A 12413-nucleotide genomic window follows, 5' to 3' on the forward strand; every position below is an offset into this window, starting at 1 on the left:
AGATTTTATAATTAAATGATAAATTTATTCAGTGAAAGTGACTACCCACAAAATATTGGAAGGAAGATCACAGTCCCTAAAAATGCTGAAAGATTAAATCACTTGCAAAAGGAGTTTCTACAGAAGATTTATAATGCGTATCCGTACTTGCTAGCTTGGGTCACTGTCTTTAATGCTTATATAATATTGGGAGATATAATGGATTTAGAATTTTCCTAAAGGCACCAGGTCAGAATTTTCTCTCTGTTCAGGTAATTGGTGAATGGAACTGATGAAGCTGGGATTTTGACCTAATTATCAGCCTGTCTAACCTTATTCCAGAAAACTAGCAAATGAAAGTGCCTTCTGAGGCTCAGTCAGGACATTTGGTTTATGAGAACACTGTACATAATGGCCGAGGTTACTTTGATGGCTCAGTTTCACAAACTTTTCTCCTCTGAGGTCTTATAACTGCTGCAATCTGAAGCTTCATTTTGTTACCAAAATTAAACTCGGTATGAATTTACCTTTGGGATACTCAGCGAGGCCTATCTATTATCAACAGGAGAATGGTAAAGTTGAAAAATCAGCAACTATCCATTTAAAAATGACTTTAGAAAAGCCAAGAAGTCAAGTGTACAGATCTACTTGTCAAGCAGTCATTTTATTAAAATCAGAAGTATGAAATGATTGTCACACTATTTTTATAAATCAAAAAATACTTTTTTATTGAAAAACTCTGCAAAGGGTAGATTACCTGAGTAGCAATAATGCTTATTAGTCTTTGAAAACTCCTGTTTTAAAATAAAGTAGTACTTTGATCTTAAAAGAGATTTGAGAAGGGTTGTCCATGTATGATTTTCAGAGATATTTCAACGGTGAGTAACATATAAACAAATTTTAGGGATAAAAAAACTACTCAGATGTTTGGATCTGCTGTTTTCTAACTTATATTTGTCATTTATGTGAGATGTCTGTGCTTTTCTGGAAATCCATAGAGGATCTCTGATCATAAATGGTAATTTCCTATCCACAGCGTGAATATCGTAAAGCCTATGAAAAGTCAAAAACTGTCTACACGGCACCTCTTGATATGCTCACAGTCACTCAAGCCAAGAAATCCCAGGCAATTGTCAGTGACGTGGACTATAAGCATCTCATACACACTTACAGCTACCCGCCCGATAGCATCAACGTGGACCTTGCCAAGAAGTCTTATGCACTGCAGAGCGATGTGAGTCATCAGATTTTCTCTATTCCCTCTTTTCAATAGGGAAACTGAAAAAGATTGCTAAGTTGAGTGACATTTTGGGCAATTCTCAGAGGTATTTGCATTGTGTTCTGTATGTAGCAAGTATGTAATGGGGAAATTACCCTTGTGGTTCAATAAGAACACACTCTGAAGTTAGAGAGACCTGGGTCTAGCATGACCCCATCCCTGCTTCCCTTTGGGAAAGTTATCAACTTTGCTGAGTCTAATGTCCTTGTAAATCTGGAATAAAACAGAAGAATTATTTTGAGGATTTGAATGCATGCAAAAATACTTAGCATGGTGAATGACCTGGTGAATTCTCAATAAACGTTCACAATTATTGTCACCATGACTACCATAACAATCACAGTCATCATTATCAATAAGTTTTTACATAGATTGCTAAATACAGGACATGATTTACAGCATCTGTTTTTATAATAGCTGGGTTTTTTTGCAGATCAAAACTTCTTTAGGCAAATTAATTTTCCTGAGCTACACAATCAAACACTTTATCCTAACAATCCTGTTTTCTAAAAATGTGGTAAAATGCACATAACGAAAGTTGTCATCTGTACCATTTTGAAGTCTGTAGTTCAGTAGCAGTTTATTACATTGTTGTGCAACCAATCTCCAGAACTTTTCCATCTTGTGAAACTGAAACTCTGTACACATTAAACAACAACTCCCTAATTTCCTTCCTCGTTCAGCCCCTGGCAACCAACCACCTTTCTATTTTTTGTTTCTATGAGTTAGACTACTCTTGAGACCTCATATAAATGCAACTATACAGTATGTCTTTTTGTGACTGGCTTATTTCAATTCGCGTAATGCCCTCAAGGTTCATCAATGTTGTAGCACATGTCAGTTTCCTACCTTCTTGAGGCTGAATAATATTCCATTTTATGTTGTACTACATTTTGTTTACGCATTCATCTGTCAGTGGACTTTTGGGTTGCTTCTAGTTTTTGCCTATTGTGACTAATGCTGGTATGAACATAAGACGCTGCATTTCCATTGCTAAGAATTCTGTTCTATGCATCATTATTATCTTATTTATTTGTTGAATTTTTGCTATATTTCTTCCTCCCAAATAGATTGTAAGCCTCTCAAAGGCAGGAGTCAAATGGTTTCTTGATTTTTTATTCCAATTAAAAGGTCCACACTAAAGAACAACAAGTTGAATTTTGTATCTAGAATGTAAGTTTTAGGTACCATCTATAGCCATACAACAATAGTAGCTCATTATTTTGATATCATTAGGTAGGACTAAAATAGGACCAATGCCAAAGGATAACTGTTCTCTATAAGCAAATTAACCAGTGCAACTGTGTTAAACTGCATTGTTAGCCAAGATAGGAACACTCCTAAGTGGACCATTGCACATGAAGGGCATTGTGTGCAAACACTTAGCACCAATAACTACTATCAAGTCTTATTTAATCAAAAATGAGCAAAATCATCCACCTTCAACGTGGCCTCCAGTCCTAATTTGACCATGGAAGCATAATACTTAGAATTCCAGTGAGCAAACATCTCACATTTGATTATCTAAACATAACACTTGTATTCCTGTATTCCTTGAGATATAGCTTTGAATTTAGCATTTTTTTTCAGATTGAACTTAGAATTCCACATTCTTCCATTCAGTTTTAAAATAAGGATGAAATGGAATGTATGCCCACTGGAAAAACAGTGAAAACCTAAGGGCTGTTAAAATCTCTCACCAAGGATGTGTTTAAAATAATCTTAACGTATGGAGTAAGGAAGCTCGTCAGAAATCTTAAAAACATCTTTTCGGGTAAAATGTTAATGATTTTACAAATAAGGATGATGCTGAGCCAAAGAATTTTAATCTTTTTCTTGGTGTTTTAGGTCGAATACAAAGCTGACTACAACAGCTGGATGAAAGGTTGTGGCTGGGTGCCTTTTGGGTCCTTAGAAATGGAAAAGGCAAAGCGAGCTTCAGACATTCTTAATGAGGTAAAGCCAGTTCCTGTGTCACAGAGATTTGTGCGTGTGTCATGTTAAAAACCCCCAAACCATGGCAAGTGCCTCCTTCACTGCTTCATTCTCTAACAATTGCTGCTGAGGAAAAAACTTACCATGAATTATTCTGGTAGATAAATGTATCCCTTTACACCACCAAAATCATGTACGTTAACAATTCATGATAAAAATATTTTTAACAACTTTATCAAGATATATTTTGCATACCATAAAATTCACCTGTTTTAAGTGTATCCCTGACAAGTTTTAGTAAGTCTATATGGCTGTACAGTCATCCTTACAATTGAATTTTAAAATTCTGCTTATACCCCAAGAAGTTTCCTTGAAAAATTCCTGCTCCCATTTTCAGTGCCAGGCAACTCCTCATCTGCTTTCTGTCTCAATAGTTTTGCTTTTCTAGAAATTGCCTTTATATCAGGCTTCTTTCATTTAGCATAATGTGTTGAAGTACATCCATCACCTCAAAGTGTCTGCCATTAATTCCTTTTTATTATTGAGTGGCTTTCCTTTAAGTGGCTATGTTGCGTTTTGGTTATCTAGTTAGTGCACATGTGGATTTTTTCCAATTGTTGATCATTATGAATAATGCATATATATAATGAACATTCTAGAAATTTTTGAAGTATTAATACCCTATGTCATATTCTTGATGACTCTGCGGTAGTATATAAATTGTTACTCAGTCTAAGAAAAAATGATGATCTTGCAGTCTTACAGCAACCAGGTTATCTGTCCCTTCTCTGCCAACAGCAAAACATTCCCACCACTGTCAGGTGAATCCATCATCAAGGTTGAGACCCCATAAAGAAAGGACAGAGGTGCTCAGTGAACAATGTCTTCCACAAGATTTTGTTGTTCTTCTTGTTTTGTGCTTTTATTTGTCTTGGGCAAAAAACCATTTTATCTACTCAGATTTCTCAGAAAAAGTTCTTCTGAGTTGGTAGTTGTCAGAAGTCTGAAGTTGAAAGAGCGATGCCACTATGTACCTAGGGATGTATGTATAACATGCACAAAGGAAGAGACTGGGAGAACAAATGGAGAAGGAGATAGGAATTTGGGTACCTAGAAGTTGCCAGCTCCCAGTTGGAGCACCTTCCAATGTTCTCTCTCCTGTGCCTCCTTTGTGCTGTCGTAACAGTCTATGTACTGATCATATTAAGGCAAAATCCCTCCCTCTCTTCGTAATAATCCTTATCTGTCGTCCTAATTTTTCAATTCCTCCTCCCTTAACCAGAGAGATTCTTGACTTCAGCTCCTGATGGAGTGACAGGGGAAATGAGATCCCTGAGAAGTTGTTTGTGTCATGCAAAGACGCTCTAAATTGTTTTTCTACATGGTTTTCTGTTAACCTTTTAGAAAATTTTGTGATGTTTCTGGATTCTGCTTAGCTGAGAGTGCCCTCTTCCACATTATAAGTAAGAAATTAGAAGAGTAAAGTCTGGTTCCTGAAAGTTGTGTGGGTCAGTAGTGCCCCTCAAAATTTCAAGGTTAAGCAGATTTTTTAAACACTGGCTTTTGTATTGAATTCATTTTTTCCCCCTCAAGCCAGCCAAAAATCTACTGTTTTTACATTTTAAATCAGGAAAACACATGTCTCTCCAAAATAATTTTCAAGGATTTTTATGTATTAGCCTCCAGTGAATTCAGTAATATTATTGTTTTTCTTTTTTTTTTTAATTCTCCAAACAGAAAAAATATCGCCAACATCCAGACACTCTCAAGTTTACCTCCATCGAAGATGCTCCAATTATAGTGCAGTCTAAAATTAACCAGGCCCAGAGGAGTGATGTAAGTGTTAATCCTACCAGTGTTTTAACAAATGTTAACTAGTACAAAATTTGTTTGTGTTGCAAATGTACTGATTACCTGTAGTTATTATGCAATCAAAGGAGACTCAGTTACACGAGCAACTGTGTAATTCCCCCAGCTTTTCATTGATAAAGCACACCGAATAGTATCTTTAGAGGATGATGTATAGTGTCCTGACTGTCCTTTCAGGATTTTGACATTGCTTTCCAAGGAGAAGGTACGAGGAGCTTCTCTTGGTGATAAGAAACATTACAAGCCTATTTCTAGGAAAGAGCACGAAAACGAACATAGCACTACATCATCTGGAGTTATATTTTAAGTCAGAGCTAAGCCAAAAATCTTATACAGTGAAATCTACCCCTCAGTCCCTCTAGTAGCCCACAAAGTATAACACGGATGGTTGGTGTGATTCCCACCGTATTAGCCTTTCCTATGCCCAGGAAAGTGTCTGCAGGTTAACATTGTCGTCGGGTCACCTTCCTGGACTAATTCCCTCCCGGTGCCCCTACCTAGGTCCAGAGGTTCCTAGTGCATACATACCAAGGGACCTTTGTCAAGGTTGACCCAGCACAAAGATAGGACCCTGTGCGATGGCATCTGAGACCTGGAATGCCTACAGATATTTGCAGGCGAATATGGGGACAGCACAGAGAGTCTTTCATGAAAAGCACCTGCTCTGAAAAGCAATGTGATCTGCTCTGAAATTCTTTTCCTGTGCCGTGAAACCCTTTTTCCTACTTTGTTGTTCATTTGTGCATACATATTTTTTTTCTCTTTCAGATTGCCTACAAAGCCAAGGGAGAAGAGATGATCCACAAGTACAGCCTGCCGGCTGACCTGCCCCAGTTCATCCAGGCTAAGGTCAATGCTTATAATATCAGTGAGGTAAGCGCACGGTCTAAGCTGCTGAGTGCATGAGAAGCCTTTTCTAAGTGAGGACTGAGTTACATTTAAGTGACATTTTTCCTTTCAGAATATGTACAAAGCAGATTTGAAGGATTTGAGCAAAAAGGGATATGACCTGAGAACCGATGCGATTCCCATCAAAGCTGCCAAAGCTGCCAGGCACGCGGCGAGTGATGTAAGTCCAGCTGGCGGTCATCTGTGTGACTAGAAAATGGGGTGGGGTGGGCTTGTTACCCCAATTGTTACCACATCTACTGTCCCTGAACGGAAGCAAGTCTGGTTGAAAACTATTCAGGAAGGAAAGTTCCCTGAACAGATTGAATTTCTCGGGGATCAGGATTCATATAACTTTTACTGATCAGTTCTAATCAAGCACCCTAATTTAAAATTCTCGTCTATATTTCTGCACAAATTCACAGGATTCCTTCTATGGAAATAAATAAGTTACTTACTATTTAAGTCGGAATAGCCTCCTGATGGTAAAATATTATCTCAAAACTTGCTTAATTTATATGAATTCCCCCTTTCCTTACTTCTCTCTTTTTCCTTCAATGCTTCTACAGGTGAATGAATTGGACTCAAGTTTCATAGCCCCTAATAGTCACTTGGTTCCATTAAAGTTAGGCACTTTGTTTCTTTTGCTATCTTACCTAAACCCAGCTGTGAACTGAAGTCACTTTGTTCTTTGAGAATTAAGGAAAATTGACTCAAGTCTTTACCTGTTGTCCTATAGGAAGTGGGGTACCCTCCCTGTGATTGCTGCGGGTGTTCTGCCGTTTTCGTTTTTCCATTACCTGTCTCCTGGTTTGTACATGATGGGGTTGCTCGGCTCCCCTGGGCTCTCCTCCCCTGGATTCATTTCTCTTTCCACTCTGCATGATCCAGGGATGGAACACAGCCCCTTCCTTTTGATCTCCGCCCAAGTCCCAAGCACAACTTTACTGAGTATTTGCAATGAAGTGGACAGTGCACCGATGTAAATATGCGACAGTTGAATAAATAATGGCTGTGTCTTAAAGGCCCTGCCATCCAGAATTTCTCACTGATCCCCTTTCTCTGTGGGTGCTCTCCTCCAGCCACCCAACCCCCACAAACGCACAAAACTTTCCTCACATCTCTGCTTCTCAGTTTCCCCCAAGGGAGCTCCATTCTCCTCGTTTTATTTTTCAGAACCAGTTAGTGTTTGTACACTACTGGCTCAGGGTCTCCCTTTGAATATGCAAAGAGTCCTTAAAATTCTACTGCTACTATCACTACTACTACTACAATTCTACTACTAATCAGATAGCCAGCTATTTGGGATCTTCTTTAACAACACAATGTAATTGGTAAGAATTGTGAAATATTTATCTTTTCATTTGTCTTTACCAGTATCTAAATGGGAAGGAACTTATTTCACTTTGTCACTGATATGAATTATGCTTACACCCCCACCCCCACCTCTCTCGAGTGGCAGAAGCAGCTACACACAATCTAATGGGCTTGAAATAACATTTTAATTTTACCTGGCTACATTTCAAAATATACACAAGCAAACATCTAATTATTTGTTTATTGAAGTCATTTCTGGGAAGCTCCATTGCTTCAAGTCATGGTCTCATTGTTCAGTAAAATCTTCATAACTACATTTAAAAATATGCCCACCTTTATTTCCAATAGGTTCAGTACAAAAAAGATCATGAAAAAGCCAAAGGGAAAATGGTTGGCTTCCAAAGTCTCCAAGATGATCCTAAACTGGTTCATTACATGAATGTAGCCAAGATACAATCGGACCGGGAGTATAAAAAGGACTATGAGAAGACAAAGACAAAGTACAACACGCCCCATGATATGGTCAACGTCGTGGCAGCTAAGAAAGCTCAGGATATTGTCAGCAACACCAACTATAAGCATTTGCTGCATCATTACACCTACCTGCCTGACGCCATGGACCTGGAGTTGTCTAAAAACATGATGCACATACAGAGCAATGTAAGTGACATTTAGTCCACAAGACAGTCCGGACCCCTCTAAGGTCGGAGCCTGTATGAGAGAATCCCTTGTCTTAGGCGCTCACCCCTCTTTTTTTCCCTTTGCTGTAGAATGTCTACAAGGAAGACTTCAACAACTGGATGAAAGGTATCGGCTGGGTACCTATTGGGAGTCTGGATGTAGAAAAAGTGAAGAAGGCGGGTGATGCCCTGAGTGAAAAGAAGTACAGGCAGCATCCAGACACTCTCAAATTTACCAGCATCGTGGACTCGCCAGTGATGGTTCAGGCAAAACAGAACACACAGCAAGCCAGCGATGTGAGTACAACGAAACGGAGGGTATAAAGGACGGGGGGAGGTTTTAATAAAATAAATATCAGCTCAAAGTTTGTTATTCTTCTATGCCAACATCTTTTCCCTTTGAAATTATTTTATTTATTTAATTTAAAATTAATAATTATAATTATTTTTAGTTCGGGCACTAATAGTTTCTTTGTTTTCTGTCTGTGTTTTTACCTTCCTTTTTAAAACCTCTTCCTTTTTAACTGCCTTAAAATACCATGTTATTGGAAAATTTGACATGGTGCACAAAATTCTACGCTAGTACTACACACACACACACACACACACACACACACACACACACAATTTAAACTTATATCCCAGACATTTTATTGTGACAAATTCATCATATTCAATTCTATAGTATATAATTTTACCCCTCAATCATCATATACAATTATTATAGACTTTTTTAAAAACGTATATCTTGGTGGAGATTAGAATATTGTTTGCCTGCCTGTCCATGAGCAATGTACATGGTCTGGCTAACGTCAGATAAAGGAAAATTTGGTGTATAGGACAGTTAAAGGGACATCAAAAGCATTCATTCATTCATTCATTGAATGAATGTTTTTGAACACCTTCCTTGTGCCAGGCGCTGTATTATGTGCTGTTGGTATAAAGATTAAATAGATGAGGATTAGTGGGAGATAGGATATAACAAGGACATAGGACAACAGTGTAAGACAAAGGCATAGACAGAAACAGCGTTGCCATTTGGAGCAATGAATGCTCCAGGAGAGGCATGTGCTAAGTACCAGGGAAGAGAGTGACTGCCTATCAGAGCTTCCCTGGCAAATAAGCGAAGGACACATTTCTGACAAAAGGAAAAACATAATGACAGTCAAGAAGCAATGAATGGAAGGACAGTGAAGGGTTCAGGATTGTAGCCTGATCACTGTGAGTCTTGTACGCTAATTTATAAGTCTGGACATTATAGGTTAGGTAACAGGAGGTATTGAATATTTTTAATCTATGGAGGTGCATTATCAGGTCTGAGTTTTAAATGATAACTCTGCAAAAAGTGCAGAGGCTATACTGGAGAGAGCAGAGACTGGAGGCAAGGAGATGAATTAGAAAGCTGTTCCAGTTATCCAACAGAAGGCTTATTTGCACTTGAACTAAGGCAACAGCAATGGGAAAGGAGATGTTTAGAAGGCACAATAAATGAGATTCTGTGACTGCTTAGGTATGGTTTCTAAGCTCTTGGATTCCTAGAAGAAATCATTTAGTATTTGGGTATTCATTTAGCTATCAGCCATTTCAGACTTCACTTGTGATACGTGCACACCAGTTTTCATGTGGTATTCCACATAGACATGCTGGGAAATGGGGTGTGTATGATAAACGACAATCAAGAGATTGAAAATCTACTTGTGATTCCAGTTGTGTTTGAGTTTTAGAATTTAAAGCAATTTCCTTCTATTCCATTAACAAGAGAATACAATACGATTTTCTACATCATACACTTATTATTTCTCAGGCATCTTTAAATGACAAAACAGGGTACGTATGAGACGGTAAACCTTTTTATAATCCAATATACTGGATTTATGTATAAGCACCTTCATAGTATAAGGAAATTATTAATGCTTTTACTGATACAATTATAACTGGAAAGTTTTTAGCAGAAGTGAAAGACTCATTCTAACTACCATTTTCTCTCTAAGAATAAAAATTCAAAAGAAAATAAAACACTTTAAGAACTATTAACTCCACTAGCAAACTTTCTGGCTTTGGTGAATTCTGTTATTTATGTTAGTGTTTCCCATTTGAACATATCTTTCATTTGTCTCTGGCAAAGATTTCTATTTTCTTAAGGATTTTTTTTTATTTTAATTCACAGAATTGTTGGGTCTTCTGAAAGACAGCAAGATACTTGAGTTTCTTAAAAATAGGAAAATGCCTTTGATACTTTTTTAACAATAGAAATAGTGGAGGATTGTGCTAGGAATAACTCCTTTAAGCATGCAATTAATGTATTTCCCTTTTGGTGCTATCCTTAATGCACTTTATTTTTGTGACTATATGTTGCAGATATTATACAAAGCTAAAGGAGAAGATGTGAAACATAAATATACTCTAAGTCCTGATCTTCCTCAGTTTCTCCAGGCCAAGTGCAATGCTTACAATATAAGTGATGTAAGTAGCGTCTTTGATGGGGTGTGAAATCCAGACCTGATGATAAAATAATAGAATGTGAAGAGTCTGATGAAGCCTTGACAGCTATTTAGGTCAATTTCCACATAGCCCCCGGGAGCATATCCCATGATGATGGTTCTGTACTCTGAGTTGGACTTTTCAAGTTTAGGACAACTCTCAGGGGTCTAGCATTCTTCCTTGTGTGGAGCTCAACGTCTAGTTCTCTACAACTTCTACTTAGTTTTCTTGTTTTTGCACACGGAGGAGATTATCCTCCAGAAAAACAAGATATATCAATCCCCTCCCCCCCTTTTTAACAACAACCCTAAAATTTCTAAGGCTAACTACCAGATCTTCCCTTGACCTTCTTTTCATGAAACTGAACAAGTTAATTTTCTCTAAGTGGTCCTTACACACCATGGTTTCTAGAACCTGTATTCGGCTCCTCTGGTTTCACTCTGGTTTCTCAATATCCTTCTTCAATATGTGCCCAAACCAGATGTGGGTGAATAATTAGTGTAGAGTCCAATAATTTCATGCTATACAAAGTGTGACATGTAGCTACCGTGACGTCCTGAAACAGTATGTCCTATAGGAGATGCTTTGAGCTTCTGTCTGGAAAGGAACAAAACAATCCCAATAGTTGAGGAATCATTTGAGCTGATGAACCCTCAGCATGCTGACATCCTTTTTATTTTTCTGTCCCAGGTCTGTTATAAACGGGACTGGCACGACTTAATAGCCAAAGGCAACAACGTGTTGGCTGATGCTATTCCCATCACTGCAGCCAAAGCGTCAAGAAACATTGCCAGTGACGTGAGTAAACATTTTAGGTGAAATCCGGGTGGTTGCCTTTTAAGAAAAAGGAATCAAATGTGTGTTTGTTTAAACGATACCACATTGAAAACAATACGTTGAATTAATGACATTCAAATTCTCCACAAAATAGTGTTTTGGGAACCTGTCACTTTTTCAACGTTGTGTGATTCTTTTCTGTTGACCCCACTTGGTAGAGCTGTCATAAATCTGACAGCGGCTGTCTCCCCTGATTGTGAAGATGACCCTCAGTGACACTTTTCCTGACAGCCCATACTTATTTCCAGTGAGAACACCCTGACTGACAGTAACACGTGAAATTCAGGTGTCTGCCTACATTATAATCGTATGAAGAAGATTGAAGAGATGTTATATATAATGCACAGATTTTATATGCCACATGCGCAACAGCCTGCTGTTCTAGAATATAATTTTGATTTATATGAATTGATGCCCATTTCATCTATAACAGAAAACGTATACATGTCTTCTTCTTTCCATCATTGAAAAACCAAATCTTCAAAAAGCACGCATGCTCTGCAGACTGCACTGTCACACACTGTTTGTTACACACTGTTCCAGGGGCTACAATCTTGGTTTGAGAAGAGAAGAAAGAAACTATCCATGTGTAGACCACATGGGAGATAGGGGTGTAAGAATTCTACAGCTGGTGCTGAAAACGCATTCTTCAAAGTTTTGCACATCACTATGAAATGTATTTCTAGTTTAAGGAGAAAGTGAAAGTCTACAGTATGACATTATCTTTTTTTTTCAGCACTTACACAGAGCTTTTTCTAACATGCCTAGAGATTACTTGATAATTTGTTTGCTTGCTAACTCTTGTTGTTAAATCAGTGCTTAAACGGCAGGAACATAGTGTTTGTAGAGTTTGGGTGGACTTCAGTTCTTTTATGTAAAAATAGATGTTTGGACCAATTATAGACAATATAGCTCAATCTATACCCGACTGCCGATTCCAGCAGTAAGATCCTGGACAGCAGAGCTTTTGTGGTTAGGTTTTTCCTGATTGGGAAAGTTCGCAGCGGTTCCTGTCCTTACTGTACATCCTTAATTCATCTGCCGTTGCTCAACAGTGAGCTTGGAGAGTCGCTGCTGAGAAGTGGGTGGGTGAAGACCTAGCTACCTGCCTAGGCAGCATCTAAATTGACACCACCTAAAAAGAAGGG

At 38.2% G+C, this 12413-nt stretch overlaps 1 protein-coding gene across 1 annotated transcript in view; it reads left to right on the plus strand.

Annotated features, from left to right (window-relative positions):
• The window catches only part of NEB (nebulin), a 190269-nt gene that overhangs the window by 36994 nt on the left and 140862 nt on the right, over positions 1-12413 (plus strand). The window contains 9 exon segments of the mRNA XM_033111682.1: positions 1016-1213; positions 3107-3214; positions 4931-5029; positions 5831-5935; positions 6024-6131; positions 7616-7927; positions 8038-8244; positions 10306-10410; positions 11119-11226. Of these exon segments, the coding sequence (XP_032967573.1) occupies positions 1016-1213; positions 3107-3214; positions 4931-5029; positions 5831-5935; positions 6024-6131; positions 7616-7927; positions 8038-8244; positions 10306-10410; positions 11119-11226 (1350 nt within the window).

This window comes from Rhinolophus ferrumequinum, chromosome 8 (assembly GCF_004115265.2).
Source record: "Rhinolophus ferrumequinum isolate MPI-CBG mRhiFer1 chromosome 8, mRhiFer1_v1.p, whole genome shotgun sequence".
NCBI classification, from domain to species: Eukaryota; Metazoa; Chordata; class Mammalia; order Chiroptera; family Rhinolophidae; genus Rhinolophus; species Rhinolophus ferrumequinum.